The sequence below is a fragment of the Pongo abelii genome, chromosome 10 (genome assembly GCF_028885655.2).
Source record: "Pongo abelii isolate AG06213 chromosome 10, NHGRI_mPonAbe1-v2.0_pri, whole genome shotgun sequence".
Lineage (NCBI taxonomy): Eukaryota > Metazoa > Chordata > Mammalia > Primates > Hominidae > Pongo > Pongo abelii.
Window position 1 is genome coordinate 89462589 of NC_071995.2, and position 16468 is coordinate 89479056.

General features: G+C 34.9%; 1 protein-coding gene across 2 annotated transcripts in view; it reads right to left on the reverse strand.

Annotated features, from left to right (window-relative positions):
• EPYC (epiphycan) overlaps positions 1-11629 on the reverse strand; it is a 45061-nt gene extending 33432 nt beyond the window's left edge. The window contains exons 1-3 of one of the 2 annotated variants that reach the window (XM_063712219.1): positions 11468-11606; positions 8567-8656; positions 6019-6196 (exon numbers count right to left, since the gene is read on the reverse strand). In XM_063712219.1, the coding sequence (XP_063568289.1) occupies positions 6019-6183 (165 nt within the window). In that variant the 5' untranslated portion in view covers positions 6184-6196; positions 8567-8656; positions 11468-11606. Of the gene's footprint in view, positions 1-6018; positions 6197-8566; positions 8657-11467 lie in introns of both variants that reach the window. The other variant, XM_024256977.3, reaches the window with a different exon arrangement.
• Between the last annotated feature and the right edge of the window lie 4839 nt (positions 11630-16468).

Sequence of the window (16468 nt, forward strand, 5' to 3'; positions counted from 1 at the left end):
TTAAAATTTTATTTTTATCTTAAGTTCAGGGGATACATGCACAGGTTTATTATAGGAGTATATTGCTTGGTGCTGAGGCTTGGTTAGTTTGCATTGCACCATATTATAATAAAGACAAATAAAAAGAAACCATTCCTCAAAATTTAATTGATACAACTGCCTTTATTGAGTTCTCTACCATTCCTACAACTTTGCTAAATATAATTTTCATTCCTTTCAAAAATCTTCTAGAATTTTAAAAAATCATCATCTGTAACTGCTGTATTTTATGGCGCTTTTCTTTACAAGGATGATTTTAAAACAATCTAGCCACTTTATCTGTCCATGGAAGAGAATTTGCCTCAATTTTAAGATCATTGGAGGGTAATATCAAGGAAAGCATCTCTCATGCAAGAAATTTTCTATGACCAGTTTTTACTGATATTCCTTTATTCATTGCTACTGTTATTTACTGATGAATGCATATACCATATCATTCCAGAAAGGATACGGACAGTTTTAAAACAACATATGGTAATACTTTTTAAAAATCTATGTACATAGTTGAGGTGACAAGAAAATAAAGGTAGGCAAGGTTATATGAAACCACGGAAGACTGAGACAAAAATTGGGCTCCAGGTTGCTGAGCAGGCAAGCCATAATGACAAGCACACTCAGTTACCAATATAGAACCCAGAAAATAAGCAACTGTTTTTAGAAGTTGTAACCCATTCTGACACTGAGACATGAGAGAAATTTTTCTTACACATCCCCACAAAGACCATTGCTTAGTGTCATTGTAAATGCCCTCCATGTCATCATACAGCAAATACAATTAACAGCTCTATAGCACTTTGCAGTATAACATTTCTTGGTGTTTATTGAATACACAGGGGTAGTACAAGAAAAGTAAAAGTAATTATATAAGGCTACATTAATTAATGTAGTAGAGGTGAGGAGGAGTTTATTAATCTAGATGAAGCCAAGAAAATTTTACTGGATGAATGGATGTTGACATCCTTCCATAGAGCCTCTATACTTCTTAATATTGCTACCAAGCACTTTGCTGGAAAAATGCATTACTCATAGGTAGGGCTAATGTTGTTCTTAAAAAACAAGTTGAAGCCCCCTCCAACCTAAGCAAAATGAAATATAAATAACTTAAAACTATAACATGAAAATGGAGACATCAAATAGCCACCTTCATCAAAAAGACTATCTCAATTTAAACCACTCAAAGAATATCAACTTTTGAACAATGCAGTTTTCTCATGAACCCTTTAAGGCAAATGGAAAAATGTTTTCCTAGACTAGTAAATATGTGGTAAATATAAAATTATAGTCCAGAACTTAGATATATATTGAAGAATGCATATTTACAATTAGAAGTTGTCTTATGCCATTCTTTCTTACAATAATTAGATAACAGAGTTGGTTATCTATAAATGTTACCTCTAGTTCACATTATCTACCCATAGAAAAAGGCTTTTCTTTTCCTTTTAGGAGTCGTAGAGTACTTGGCATTCAGTTCAACTAAAACAAATATCAAGTTAAAAGAACAATTTAGAGCTTGACAGAAAATGGGGGCAGAATAATAGTCTTTTATTACCCTTTTGGAAATTATATTGTGATATGAGAAGACAGCATCACTATTATGATATGTAATTACTAACTGTTTAATCTTAGTCAAGTTACTTACCTAACTGCTCTTTGTCCGAAAATCCTCATCTATTCAATAGGAATAACAATAGCAATTTATAATTTTGTTGTGAGAAATAAATGAGGTAATATATGTAATATGACTAGAACAGTACCTAGCACATAATAAATGCTCACTTAAGGTTAGCTGTAGTTTATCAGAAAGCAAAAAGTCTACATTTTGATCATATAGCCTACAACCAATTCCTATTCACAGCACTAGAGTAAAATGAAAGTGCAGTAAAAGCTGCAACCATTTTATGTCACACCAATAAATGTACTTACTGGGTAATATATAGCACTCTGATGGCATTGTTGGGTCTAAAACTTGCTTCTAATATAGAAAACAATGGATCATAGATATTCTAGATCATGAGAAATCACACAAATCATCAATTTGAAATTATATTACTGAATATAATTTTCAAACAGAAATAATTTAATGACCCTTTCTCAACAACTCAGGAGGCAATAAATCTACCACCATCAGTGGAAATCAACAAAGTTCAATTGAGATTCTTCCCCTGGGTTTTGGGGATGGTTTGACTTATTGACCACCTAATCCCTAGACTCACAAATGCAACACTTACAGTGGAATAATTCAAATTTGATTTTCAGATAAAAAACTTTTAAGTTCTATCTTGTTTTAATTTTTTCATTGCTGCATAACGAATTGCCATAAACTTAGTAAACCTATACCCATTTTTTTAGCCCACAGTTTCTGTAGGTCAGAAGTTCAGGCCTGATCTGACTGGCTTCTCTTCCAAGAGTCTCACAAGGTCAGAGTCAAGGTGATGACCAGGGCTGTGGTCTCATGCAGAGCTCAGAGTTCCTGTGTCTATAGGCCTGAGGACCACATATGCTTATGGCCATCAGTTTCTCTCACCATTTACAGGCCTTCTACATTCCTTACCAAATTGGTCCTTCTATCTTTTAAGTCATCAGCAGACAGTTCACTTTGCTTTGAATCTCTGTCATGCTTCAAATTTTGACTCTGACATCAAGATGCTGACTTAAAGAGCTCATGAGTTTAGGTCAGGCCCTTTTACATAGTCTCCCTTTCTTAAATTCAACTGTGCCATATAGCATAGCCCAATTATAGAAGTGATATCCGCAAATACCCATGATATTAAGGATTATAGAGGGCATGGGTATACTAGGAATGGGCCTTTTAGGGAACATCTTAGAATTCTGCCTACAACATACATCAAAGGCCTTAAGAATTAATCTGCCAAAGCCTAAACCAAGGGTCTATTACACTAGTCCAAAATGCCAAGTCTTACAACTTATAAGAAACTGGCATATATGTTAAAGGCATTGTTCAGTTATCCTATAAATTTATAATTTTAGAATAAAGGTTTTCTGTTCTACAGATGAGGTAAATTCTAGGCTGAAACAGGCAGAAACACATACCCTTGCCATTGGAGATCAAAAAAAAATATGAAGAATCTCATCCTACCATTTTCCATGTGCTTTACTTACCATGGATTTTTTTCTTTAACTGTATCCTATATTGGTTATGTTAGTAGTATTTAGTCAGAATGTTTCATATGAAATCAAGAACATTTGAAACAACTCACCTTAATATATGAAAATGAGATAAATATGCTTACCACGAGTCACTGAAATCTGGACTTCCAGGACTGCATGAAGAAATTCATGTCATGAGTAACTCTAATTAATCTATTCACATGACTGGATCTATCACCTTTACTTCACATCACCCCATAAGAAATTGTGCACTGTTTTTTTTGCTTGTTTGCAAAGCAATTCATTTTAATTTGTTAATGTCTGAGCTAAAGTTCTTCTAAATTTTGTTCCTCATGTCATCTTATTTACTTTATCATATATTTTTGTTTTTATATTTCTTTTTTTTCTTAGGTAATGGATGAGTGAGTTGGTTGACTTCTTGTTACTAGATCTACCCTATAAATATTTTTAAAAACTACAGGTTTTATTTTAAGTGCATTAGAGTTATTGTAGCATATGTATATGCCTATTTATATCTATATCTATACCGTCTACCTACCAACTGGTTTTTCTGATGATGAGTTCATCACCAAGGAATGTTAAGTAAGGGATAACTAATATATTTCAGTCAACCACAGGGGATTGTTAGTGGCTCTCTGGATCCCTCAGTCACTGAGGATTCTAAGTTTGGTTTGAAGTAAAATTTCTCAGAAAGGACTCTGTGTAAAATTAGAATTGTTTGTATGTGGTAAAGGCTGAAGTATGTAAAGACGCAATGCTTTATATTTGGCATTTCACATTATATTTGGCATTTCACAGGAAGTTGTTGTTCCAGAAAACACAGATACTAAGATAATATTGTATGTTAAATAACGTTTATGTAGATATGTTTGTTAGCTTAAATTTCTTGATGTCATGAAAAATGTCCGAACCTCATGAGAATGCCTACAGCTTTATGGGCAGTGAAAATGATCCTGATGGTAAGGAATGGGTTAAAAGAGCTCTGCAGATACAGTCATTTTTTTCATTTTTGCCTAGAGAAGCCATGATCCCAAACAGCATTTTTTTTTCTATTGTGTATTTGGTCTTGTGAAAGGAATAAATAGCACCCTTGAAACTATTCCCAAAACCTACTCAAAATAGAAGATTCAGTTATAGTGATCATCAAATCTCTTTGATCCTCTGGAAGAGTTTGGGGGGAAATGACAAATAAGTTTGAACTAAAATGTTTAATTTGATAGATAAATTCAGAAATGCACTAAATTTTTTTTAAATGTGGTTTTATGCAAGATGAAAAAAGAAGCAAGGCAGATGAGTTAACCACTGAAAAACTTTCGTCTTATATTCTACATTGATGCATCACATTGGAGATGTAGAAGTCACATAGGGCAAGATTGTTGTTATCAACCATAAATTCTCAACAGAAAATCCTGTTAACAGACAGAATCCATACAGTGAAATAAATCAAACAGTGAATATTAATAAAGACTTAGAAAATAGAGTCACAATCAAATGTGCAGAAGAAAAATTATCTGCTATTGAGCCTAAACTTTACTAAAGAGAGGAAAAATGGGAGGGAAAGATGAAATGAGGGTCAAAAGAGGGTGAGGGTGAAAGTAAGAAAGAGAAAGAGAGAGAAGGGAGAGAGGGGAGTAGATTTTTAAAATTTATCACATTGTGAAAATCTGACTCTTATATTCATAAGGCAACATAAACAATGTTGAAAAATTTTAGTATCTTCTTAGTAAAAATATATCTAAGTTCAATAGAAGTTAAATATACGATTTCATCTAAATATTTTCTATCCTTGGTTATCAAAAGTAGTTATTCTAAGAAGATTTACACTTTAAAGATTGCCCAAAATATGTTATGATCCTTTAAATGTGATGTAATTTCTCTTTTTGTTTATTTATCGTTAATTAGTCTTTGTCAGTGTTGCACATTAGTTACACTCCTGCATTTCAAGGTCTGTTTGCTTTCTGATTCATAAAAATTAGCCTGTATCCTTTAGTTATATTAAAAGACTTGTATTTAATTAGGAACACGTCATATCAGATTTATGGAATGGGCTACAACCTTGCCAATTTCTACATTACTGCCGGAGAGACAATCAGTAATTTAGGGAAGCACATTCACTGTTGAGCTACAGTGGAGTTCCAAACTATTGTTCTTTCTCTCTATTATTATTTTCTTCTAGTTTATTTCAATCTCACATCTTTCTCCTTTACCCCAAATTTTCCTCATCATTGCATGCATACCATTTTAACTCTTTACCTTGCTGATTGACTTTTTCTAATTTTCTCTGTTCTAGCTTCACAGAAATACATTTTTATGTTCAATTTGGCAATAAAATTTGAAGGAAATAACATGAACTTTAAAAAAACAAAAGACTAGCCAGGTGCAGTGGCTTACACTTGTAATCCCAGCACTTGGGGAGGCTGAGGGGGGTGGATCACGAGGTCAAGAGATCAAGGCCATCCTGGCCAACATGGTGAAACCCCATCTCTACTAAAAATACAAAAATTAGCTGCATGTGTCCTAGCTATGCGCCTGTAGTCCTAGCTACTCGGGAGGCTGAGGCAGGAGAATTGCTTCAACCCAGGAGGCGGAGGTTGCAGTGAGCCAAGACTGTGACAATGCATTACACTCTGGGAGATGGAGCAAGACCCTGTCTCAAAAAAAAAAAAAAAGACTGTTCCGGTATTAACCTCCAAAAGATTGAACATGTTTTGGAGAAAAGGTTAATATGAAATTATTAACATAAAATCTTTCTACTTATAAAAAAACCCAAACATCTATTTGAAGAGAACAGACCCCAGTCATTCCTCGTCCCATGCTTTTTAAAGTTTCAAGAGTAGGAGGATCGATTACCTCAACTTGATCAACAGGTATGTTTTCATAGTTGTACAAATTATCCAGGTCTTCTAAGGTGGCATCATAGGTTTCTGAATCATAGTTGATGGACTCTAGAGTTGGGGCAGTCACAGCAGCATCAAAGATGACAAGTCCCAGAACAAGTCCTGCTAATGTCTTCATTTTTCAAGCTTTCCTAATTATAAAATATTAAAATGCATAAATATTTCATTGATAACTTATGAATAGTTTGCACTAAATAGAAATGATAAATTAGTGTCAATATCAAAGAACTCAAGCTGGTAGCTTTCCTTCCATGGATAATTTATAAACATAACACACAAAATCATCTGATTTCCTAGGACCATTGCTGCCAGATGTTCAAATTAATTCACAAACCTGTCTCTAATTTTACAGTGGATATTTTAATTACAGTAAAATTTTATTTTATTTTATAGAGAAAAACAGAGCTTATTCACAAAAGCTTTTTCATCATCTCATAATTTTACCATCTAATAAACATTAAGATCCTTCATCAACTCTGGGATATGAAGTTGAAGATGATGAGGATAATGATGATGACGGTGATGATGGCTGCAACTGTCATACCATTTTATAGGTGAAGAAACTGAGACAGAGTTGACTGGTAATACAACTAGGATATCCACAAATAATTCCAATTTCAGTGATCCACAGTGTGGCTTAGGCATTGGGGTTTTAAAAATAATTTAAAAAAATAGGACTCATAACTGTTTCTTGTACATTTAAGCCTAAGGCCTTCTTCAGAACAAAGTGACAAAGTTTTGTTTGTTTTTTCTGTTACTTCTTTGTAGCCTCTGGATATATAAATACATACATTGTTTAATATGTACATTAGTATTTCATGCAATATTTTTCAAAATGTTCCTAATGAAATAGAATAGAAAAAAATTTCCTTTAGTCCTCAGTATTTTATTTAATTCTTAATAGCTATCTAAGATTTGAACTCAGAACCAACAGGAATACATGTTTAAAAGGCACTATTTGGTAAGATTCCCTTGTATGCCTATGGGATTATAGCCATCTTTGCTTTTTAATTCCTTAATAAGCACAATTCTTATTTTCCATTATAACATTATGCTTTTTGAGGATTCAATCAAGATCCTATAATTTTAATTATATTTTTAGTTCTGTATGTACTCATTTGAATACATTTTGGTTTAGAAAAAAACTTCATGTTTAATTTGAAACATTTAAGTTAGCCTTACCAAAATGTTACCTAGTGATCCCTTATTGAGCAGGCAAAGTATTGTAAAATTCTTTATCAAGCATGTCTAATTTTAGAAGCTTTTACATTTTGGACACACTTCTTGGGTTTACTTTAAGAACAGTACCTGTGGTGTTAGTACGTATGCATACATATAAAAGAGAATTCATGATAAATATTACTTTTAAACTTGAATGCACTGGCAGACAAAATGACCTTCAGTTACTTGAAAGAAAGTCTTTATGAAGCAGGTTTAGGCAGAAGGATATGAAATTCCTCTGAGAATAAGAAGCAGTACAAGGAGCTCCTTCTTAGCTTTCCTATGCTTTCTTCAAATAAATTTCTTATTCATACAGGATAAAGTAAGCCTCTATTTCAGTTGCCTTTGCAGAAGTCTTTGCAGGACTGCAGATTTGGAACTGTTCTAGGCAATTACCAACAAAGTCCTACTTAATAAAGCAGTGGGTTTGCAAATCTTCCAGGAACCATTCTCCCATAATCAAGTTGGAAACATTAACAGAAGCCACTATGAACTTAAAAAAAACATTTTCCTTATATGTTTCTGGCAACTTCCACTGTTCAAAGAAATTATACACTTGCTGGCCTTTTTTCTCACGTCATACTATATTTGATTACATATAGCTACATCTCAGAATTTACTTGCATTTTGCATCACTCCTAGAGCTATCAACTATAATGCAGTCTGTGTGAATCTTAAAAACATAAACAGCATCTATCTATGTTTAGTTAAAAAATTTATATTCCTTTCTTCAAGTAATTATATTAGCATTTAATGTAGTTTCTTAATTAAAACTTTAATTTTGTGTTCACTTTATACCATTTCTTAATATTTTAAAATTTGTGTATTTAAAACTTTCAATATATAGCTCAAAAAAATTTTAAATGCATAATGTCATGTAATCATTACAATACTTTTAATCTCATGAAATTTCACTATTTCCTCCCTTTTCGTAAAATTTCAATTAATATCAATCAATAGTGCCTGTCTATACTGGCAAATAATGTGGTCTGTGTCAGGAAACTTTACTTAAGGCATATATTGGAAACTACTATAATTTTATTGGTATCTGTCATGACTACTGAGATTAACTATTTGCTGTATGTTATTAATTCCTAAGCTAATTCAAAATTTTGGATTTTCCAAGAATAATATAAATACAAAGTCAATAACAAAAATAAACCAAATCCATTGAATCAAAATTCACCAGATGATATTAAGGCAAGTTAAATTATTTTTTAAAGGTTGTTATAGTAGGGAAAAAAGTCTGACCCAAGAAGAAAGCAAGTATAAAAACTTACCTTTGGCTCTGACTTGATGAAATGGCACAAAGTGACTGAGGATGCAGAGCTAGTGGTATTTGCCCCTGACCAATGGATGTGAATTCTGGTCTGTGGGAGGTGGAATTTATAACACTCAACTTTCTGTTTGCAAAACCTAACATTGAGAAATACTTCTCAGTCTTTAAAAAACCTCAAATTATTTTATAGTCACCCAAACTAAGCAGTAGGATCCAAATCACATAGTATATAAAGTTCTTGAAATTATGTTAATGGAGTTATAATTGCCAAAGTATCACCTTAAAATTTTAGATGGAAAAAGTTGGATTTAACATACCTCATCTATAGCAAATTCACCAATTAAGAAATGAAGTTCATGTATACAGTGATACTATAGATGGATATTTTAGTTCTAATAAGAAATAATTTTCCCAAAACTTGAAGTCTTGAATTGCTTTCTTCACTTTTCATTAATGTTAAGTGAAATTTGGTAAATGTTGCAGAAACCTTACCTGTTTAATATTGGGTAAGTAAAAAAGGATATCCCAAGTATTTTGATTGCATGGAATGCTTTGATAGCAAAGCAGGAAAAAATGAACCTTTTGCATAACTTTAAAAAAATTACCTCCAGAAGTAATGCATAAATATGATCTGCGTGTTTTGGGGAGAAAAGGGGCTCTTTTTAAAAAAAGTTATTTTATCTATCATAGACGAATACATCAAATTACACATTTTTTCCTTAGAATAGAAGCTTTATTTTAAGCTCTTGTTAACTTCCATGGTTTGTAAAATTGAACTTTAATACAAATATGAAGAGAAAAAAATATGCTTTAAATTTCCATACCTCAATTTTACATTGTATAAGTCCTAGAGAAAGAAGAAAGTTGCATCTTATATTCTGGTATGCTTTAGATAAATCTAGCAATTTGGTTCTCACTTATGCTTCAGGAATCTTTTCCTTCATGTCTGCAAGTGAATAGATGTATTGAATTTTGAAAGCAGGATTACTCCTGGGCCAAGTGATGGGAGAGAAGAAGGTTTGTCTTTAGGATTCTCTCACTCCCCTTCCTGCCTCTGCTCCCATCTTCCCTGCCCTCAAAATGTCTTTGCCCATCTATTCAGGGCATTCTCATTTGTCATCCCCATCATCCAACCCTGTTTCCAAATGATTTGTTCTTAGTATGCATTATTTTTCTCAAAAACAATTTTATTTGGAGCAGAAACAGTGATAATGGGTAATGTATGAAGTCTACCAAAACCTCTCAAAAAATAGAGAGGCTATCTTGGAGACAGGGACTTATTTCTGGCATCTGTGAAGTCTCACCCCACCATATAAAGGCCACTTTTAGAAGCAGTGCTGGAAAGATGCCTGAATCCAAGTTTCTAGGCTTGTCCTCTTTAGCAGCAAGGTCCACGTGGGGTGTCAGGTGATTTCATATGTGATTGTTAATCGCCTCAACACAGTCTTAAGCAGAGTGCTTACCACTATTCACAGATGGGACTACTGAGACTCAGAGACTCAGATGTTAAATGATACAGTACCATGTGTGACACAAAGAAAGAGGAAATCAAATTGGCTTTTCCCTGTGTCAGGTCCCTAGACATGATTGAGTCTCTCTGAGGGATATGTGTATACACAAAAAGGCAGTGTTAGCTCTCAGTTCCACAGATTTCTGATTCAAAGCCTATTTATCTCTCACTAGCTTTAGGCTCTGCTGAATGTTTTAGAAGAAACAACAGATTCTTTGAGTATCTATGAAAATACCTAACTTTCTTCCTTTTCCCTCAATATTTGATCTAGTATTCTGTGCACCTTGTCAGGTGACAGAGAGGTGAGAGCTACCTAGCTTCTTGCTTTCTGGAGGGCTCTGGTTAAACTTACAAGACTATTTCCAGAAATATTGTTTCAACACTATCCTTTGTTGAACTGTTGGTGTTTAAATTGTGCCTTCCTTAGGCTTCAGAGCACTGTGCAGTTGAAGTCCGATTTTCATGACAACTTAAAGGCCAAACTACTTGTCTTTGTATAGCATTGCAAGCAGAAATGATCATTCTTGAACCTTTTCTTCCTCCAAATAAATACGATTTTTACATTTCCTTATAACAATTGATTTCTTTAATCATTTCTCTTTATCTTTTTGGGACCCTCTCCAATATTTCAAAATCTATTTTGAAGTGTGAGCCCTCAAATTGGTTACAATCACACGAGGACCTAATCAAGACTGAGCAATGAGGAAGGATAAGTTACCAGCTCCAGCCTTTCTTATCCTTGGTGAATATCTTCTAGTCTCATGATAATTTTCTTAATAGTGCCCATGCTTGGTTATTAGAAACCCTTGGGTGATCAGTTATTATGACTCCTGGCATTATCTAGAAACAGAGGCTTTGCAGCTTTATCTCTTTAAGCCCCAAAACACTTTGAAAAACCTTTTGACTGCAGCTCTTTACACAATTAATTAAACACAACTCTGCTTGCTTAAACAGAATTAATTTTAAACCAAACACAGTTTTCTCCCAGTGATTACTTTCTCTCTGTTCTACAGCAAAGGTGAGCAGACACTGTGAGGACAGCCCCGTGTTGCCTGCCCTTGCCCCTGGCTTCAAAAGGTGACATTATTAAGAGCTATGGGAGGGTGTAGATGTTCCACCTCACTGATTATAAGGGAAAACAAAAACAACAACAACAACAAAAATTCACTGCAATCATTACCTATCTTCCAAAAAAGAACTATTAAGATAAGCCTCATGTTGTCTCAGAGGCCTCCTACTCAGCAGAAATCCAAAGCCCCAGGCCTTCATATCACCATAAACCCACATGTACCATGCTGATTTTATCCAATCTTCTCCTCCCAGTATCTTTCAAGCCTTCTCTGCAATCTTTGTCTCAGCTTCTTTCAGAAAATCTTCTTTTATTTCCATTACCTTAAAAGAATCTGGCTGTCTCCCGACAAAGGTTTTCCTCTGCAGTCCTTTCAAAGTGGTGGTTGGTTGGCTGTTCTTCCTCCCCCACATAATTTAAGAATGGAGAGTTTTTTTGTGCTCTGCATTTTCTCTCCCAAATGATCTCTTTACTTTTTCAAAAACATTATTCATTCTGAAACTCATAACATGTGGCTTAGTTACCCACAACATCCTCCCTGTCATCAGCTGCTAGACATCCTTGTCCAGCTCTTTTATGGTTGATGACTTTTGCAACTGGTTCATTCATTCCCTCCACACATGTCCATCATCGTTCACAATTACATGAACCTCCATGTGTGATCCATCTATCATGGTGGCCTGTCGGTTGCTTTGTCTTCTCACGTGTAGAAGTCACCACTTTCCTACTCAGCCTCTCACCATCATTCTTGAACCCATCAGCTTGTTATCATCAGGCATTATATAACCTACCAATAGGGTACTGTTATCATTTGTCTTTTTGCCTCATGAGACTTTCATTCCATAGACCTCATCACTTTTGTACCATCCATTGAAATTTCTATCTTCACTTTCTCCTTACCCTTGGATTCCATGGGCCATTATCATAATTACTCCCTTTCAAACACTTTTGCTCTTTCTCTTTTCCCTTCTATTATACTCACCAGGGAAAACCTCAACTTTGGTTTAGCACAACTCCCAAGTGTCTCCCATTCTGCATCTGAGAAACTGTATATTACTAGTGAAGATCACATACAATGATAATTGGTTTCACTTCAAGTTCTTTCAGATAAGCTTCAACCTTGGCTGGCAGATCTAGTGTGTTTCTGACATTGATTCCCTTTCCAACATTAAGATGAATGTTTTATAACATAGCTTCTGTATTCAAAGATCCTATATTCCATTTCTCTGCACTGAAAATATAGAAGTCATCAGAGAAATAGTTAACTTTCCACTATCAAATTCACCTGCACTTCTGCGTATCTTCTTTGACTTCCCTGTTACAACAGTGCAAGAAGTTAAAAATACATTCCCATTCCTAGGCTCCTATTCCCTTTTCTCTTCTCAAGGGTTGTGTTTATTCAGTTGTCTCCTCCTTCTAAGTAAAGTATCCCATGCTTCTACTAGATCGAATCCATGTAAATGCACACATTCTCTGAGCACAGGGTCAGGCAGGTGTTCTATATAAACCAAATGAACTGAATTAAAGTCAATCGAAAGTGGTAGATACAACAGCAAATTAGAGAGAACATGCTAAGTGTAAAGGAATTCAAAATCAAATGATTTAAAATTACTATAGAATCCAAAAATGTATCTGCAGATTTAATTCAGTCTATAAATCCTTCAAATTTGGTTTCTGCAATTACGCTTTTTTTTTTTTTTTTACAATATAATGGCCCTTGAAGTCTACATTTTCATCTGCTACAGTCCTATTTTTACGTGCCCTTTTTCAGAAAAATAAATTCCCAAATAAACAGTATGCATTGGCTGTTTCTGCTTGCTCTGTTCCCATTCACTCATCATTTCACTGCAGTCTGGGTTCTGTATGAATAGTTTTCTGGCTTTGTCTTAATTAATGTCCCAGCAGCCTACCTTGGCCTTGATGTGGTTTTTCTCGGACCACATGAGCTATGCTTTCTCAGTTTCTTTGTTTGCCTTCTTTTTCTTGACCCAGCCTCTAACTTTTAGAGTGCCCCAGGTTTTAATCATATGATTCATCTTTTCTCTAGTTATCCTTTCTCTGTGGGTGACCTCATCTGCTTCCATGCTATAATTACAACAAAAACAATAATATGTTAACAATAACTAGTTTTGAATACATACTATGAGCCTGACATTGCTTATTATCCTCATCTGTGGAAGAGGAAACTAAGGTCCAGGGAGGTTAAGTGACTTCAACAAATAAGCAGAGCCAAAATCAAAGCTGAAGCAGTCTGGCAGCAAAGCCCAAGTTCTTAACCACAACACTGAGCTAACATTTCATGTGTAAATTGCCCAGCTTTACATCCTCAGCCCCCATGTTTTATTCTGAGCCAAAGATTCATATATGCTGTTGACTACTTAGAACTTGACATCTTCACTTGGATGTCTAATTAGAAAATCACAATACACCTGATATGATGGCTTTTCGACCCACTCTAAGCTTTGATCGTCTCCTCTTCCCAGTGATTAGGTGGTATCACATTACCCTAGTTGGCTCCAGCCCAAAGCCATAAAATTGCTATTGATTTCTTCCATTTCCTAATGTTTCCCCTCCATCCAATCTATCAAAAGGAATTAATTCTACTACAGATGTATGTCATTTCACAATCATCTCTCTCTGGTACTACCAGAAAAACATATTACCAAGTCTTCCTGCTTCCATTTTTTTCTGTTTCTATCATTCATTCATCAAACATGAGCCAGAGAGATAAAGAAAAAAATACATAAAACTCCACATTTTTTGTCTGTGTGTTTTATCTACTTTATTTTTAAATTGTATTGCTGGATTCTTTTCATTATAAAGTTCTGGGATACATGTGCAGAATGTGCAGGTTTGTTACATAGGTATTCACGTGCCATGGTGGTTTGCTGCACCCATCAATCCGTCATCTACATTAGGTATTTCTCCTAATGCTATCCCTCCCTGAGCCCGCCACCCACTGACAGGCCCCATTGTATGATGTTCCTCTCCCTGTGTCCATGTGTTCTTGTTGTTCAATTCCCACTTATGAGTGAGAACATGTGGTGTTTGGTCTTCTGTTCCTATGTTAGTTTGCTGAGAATGATGGTTTCCAGCTTCATCCATGTCCCTACAAATGACATGAAATTTTTTAGGGCTGCATGGTATTCTATAGTATATATGTGCTACATATTCTTTATCCAGTCTATCATTGATGGGCATTTGGGTTGATTCCAAATCTTTGTTATTGTAAACACTGCTGCAATAAACATACATGTGCATGTGTCTTTATAGTAGTATGATTTATAATTCTTTGGGTTTATACCCAGCAATGGGATTGCTGGGTCAAATGGTATTTCTGGTTCTAGATCCTTGAGGAATTGCCACACTGTCTTCCACAATGGTTGAACTAATTTATACTCCCACCAACAGTGTAAAAGCATTCTTATTTCTTCACATCCTCTCCAGCATCTGTTGTTTCCTGACTTTTCAATCATCGCCATTCTAACTGGTGTGAGATGGTATCACATTGTTGTTTCGATTTGCATTTCTCTAATGACCAGTGATGATGAGCTTTTTTTTCACAGGTTTACTGGCCACATAGATGTCTTATTTTGAGAAGTGTCTGTTCATATCCTTTGCCCACATTTTTTTTTCTTTGCAAACATTGAATAGCTTCACATTTCTCTTTGAGTGAAATCAAAACTCTTAAGCCATGGCCTGCAAAGCTCCCCATCAGCTAGATCCTCCCTATTTTTCCAAGCTTAGGTCAAGCACCTCTTCCTCAGTCACTCTACTTCAGTCATATGGGTGACCTTTCTGTTCTGGAATCAAGCCAAATCAGTGTATCCTCAAAATACTGCACTTAATATTTGTTTCCACACTTTAGAATGGCTGCCTCACTTTTTAAACTTCTGCATAAATATCCCCTCAAAAGAGGCTTTCCCTGACCCCCTCCACATCAAGGTAGACCCTCTTCCTTCCCATTATAGTCTCCACACCCTCCACATTTGTTTCTTCATAGCCCTTGCCATATTCTGTTATGTTTTTCTATTCTTACATACGTCTGTCCAAGGTGAATAAATATACTTTACTGGTCAGATTTACAGTTGTATTCTCAGTGCCTAAGATAGTCCTTGGCTCAAAGTTTATGCTCAGTATTTTTGAATGAATTAATCAATTAATGAAATCATGAATTAATAAATAATCAATGAATAACCATTATGATTTGCTTGAGCTATTCTAATATATAGGAGGTTGTTTGTATTTATGATAATGATAACAGGTTCTTGACCAACATGCTAAATTAATTCCTTTTCCTGTTTTTTTAAATTACTTTTTTTCTGTTCTTTTTAGCCAAACTACCAAGCTGTTCAGTGACACTTTTCAAGCTGCTATTCATGGGCCTCTGGAAGTGAGGTTTTACTTTTATTTGCTGCTAAGACTTTCTTATGTCACCTACAAAGATACATGGCATGGACTTTTGGTGAGAATCTGAAAGAGTTTCTGTACCACTTAAGACTCTGTCTGGCTAAAAGTTAAGAAAACCAAAAATCAAACTAGCTTAGGAAAAGATAATTGATTTGCCTAAGTAACAGAAAAGTACAAGTTTCTTTTTCAAGAAAGCTTCCTTTGGTAAGCATCATTCTCAGATGGGTTTCCAAATGGAGGAGATGGCTACAGCTGCTATGTATCTTACAATTTTTTTCAGGTTGAAATCCAGAATTGAGGAATTATTTATTCTAGAAAGCCCTCCAAAATATTTTCTTTGTGTAGTCGATTCTGATCAAACTACATACTCATCACAAAAAAAGCGGGGGGGGGGTGGTGGGATTTGGGGGAATTAAGAGTCCTAATTCACTGAATCCTCATGTCATTCAAAGCTCTACTCAAATGTCAAATGTTACTTCAGTTGCTTCTTCCTTGACCACTTCATTTGAAATAGATCTGACTTCATTATAACACTTAAGACTATATGACATGGTTACATAAATTATTAGTTTATGTATATCCTCCACCAGAATGTTATCTCCATGAAAACACGGTTTATCATTTTTGTCTACTGCTGTATTCCTAGCCTATAATACATAGCAGGCATTCAGCAAGTATTTGTCAATTAAATACATGAACTGACTTAGACCTTAGGACAAATGCTTTCATTCCTTAGTTATCAGAGAACTAAAAAAAGGGTGGAGTGGTTCTCAGCAGGGACTAGTAAAAGAATAGCAAATGGATCATGAGTAGTAGTAGTCTTTGAACCTTAGCACATGGCCTTTCTGACACCTGTTTTGGCTAAGCTGAAGCCTCTTTTGCTGCATTTCTCAGTCTTATCTGTGTTCCAAATG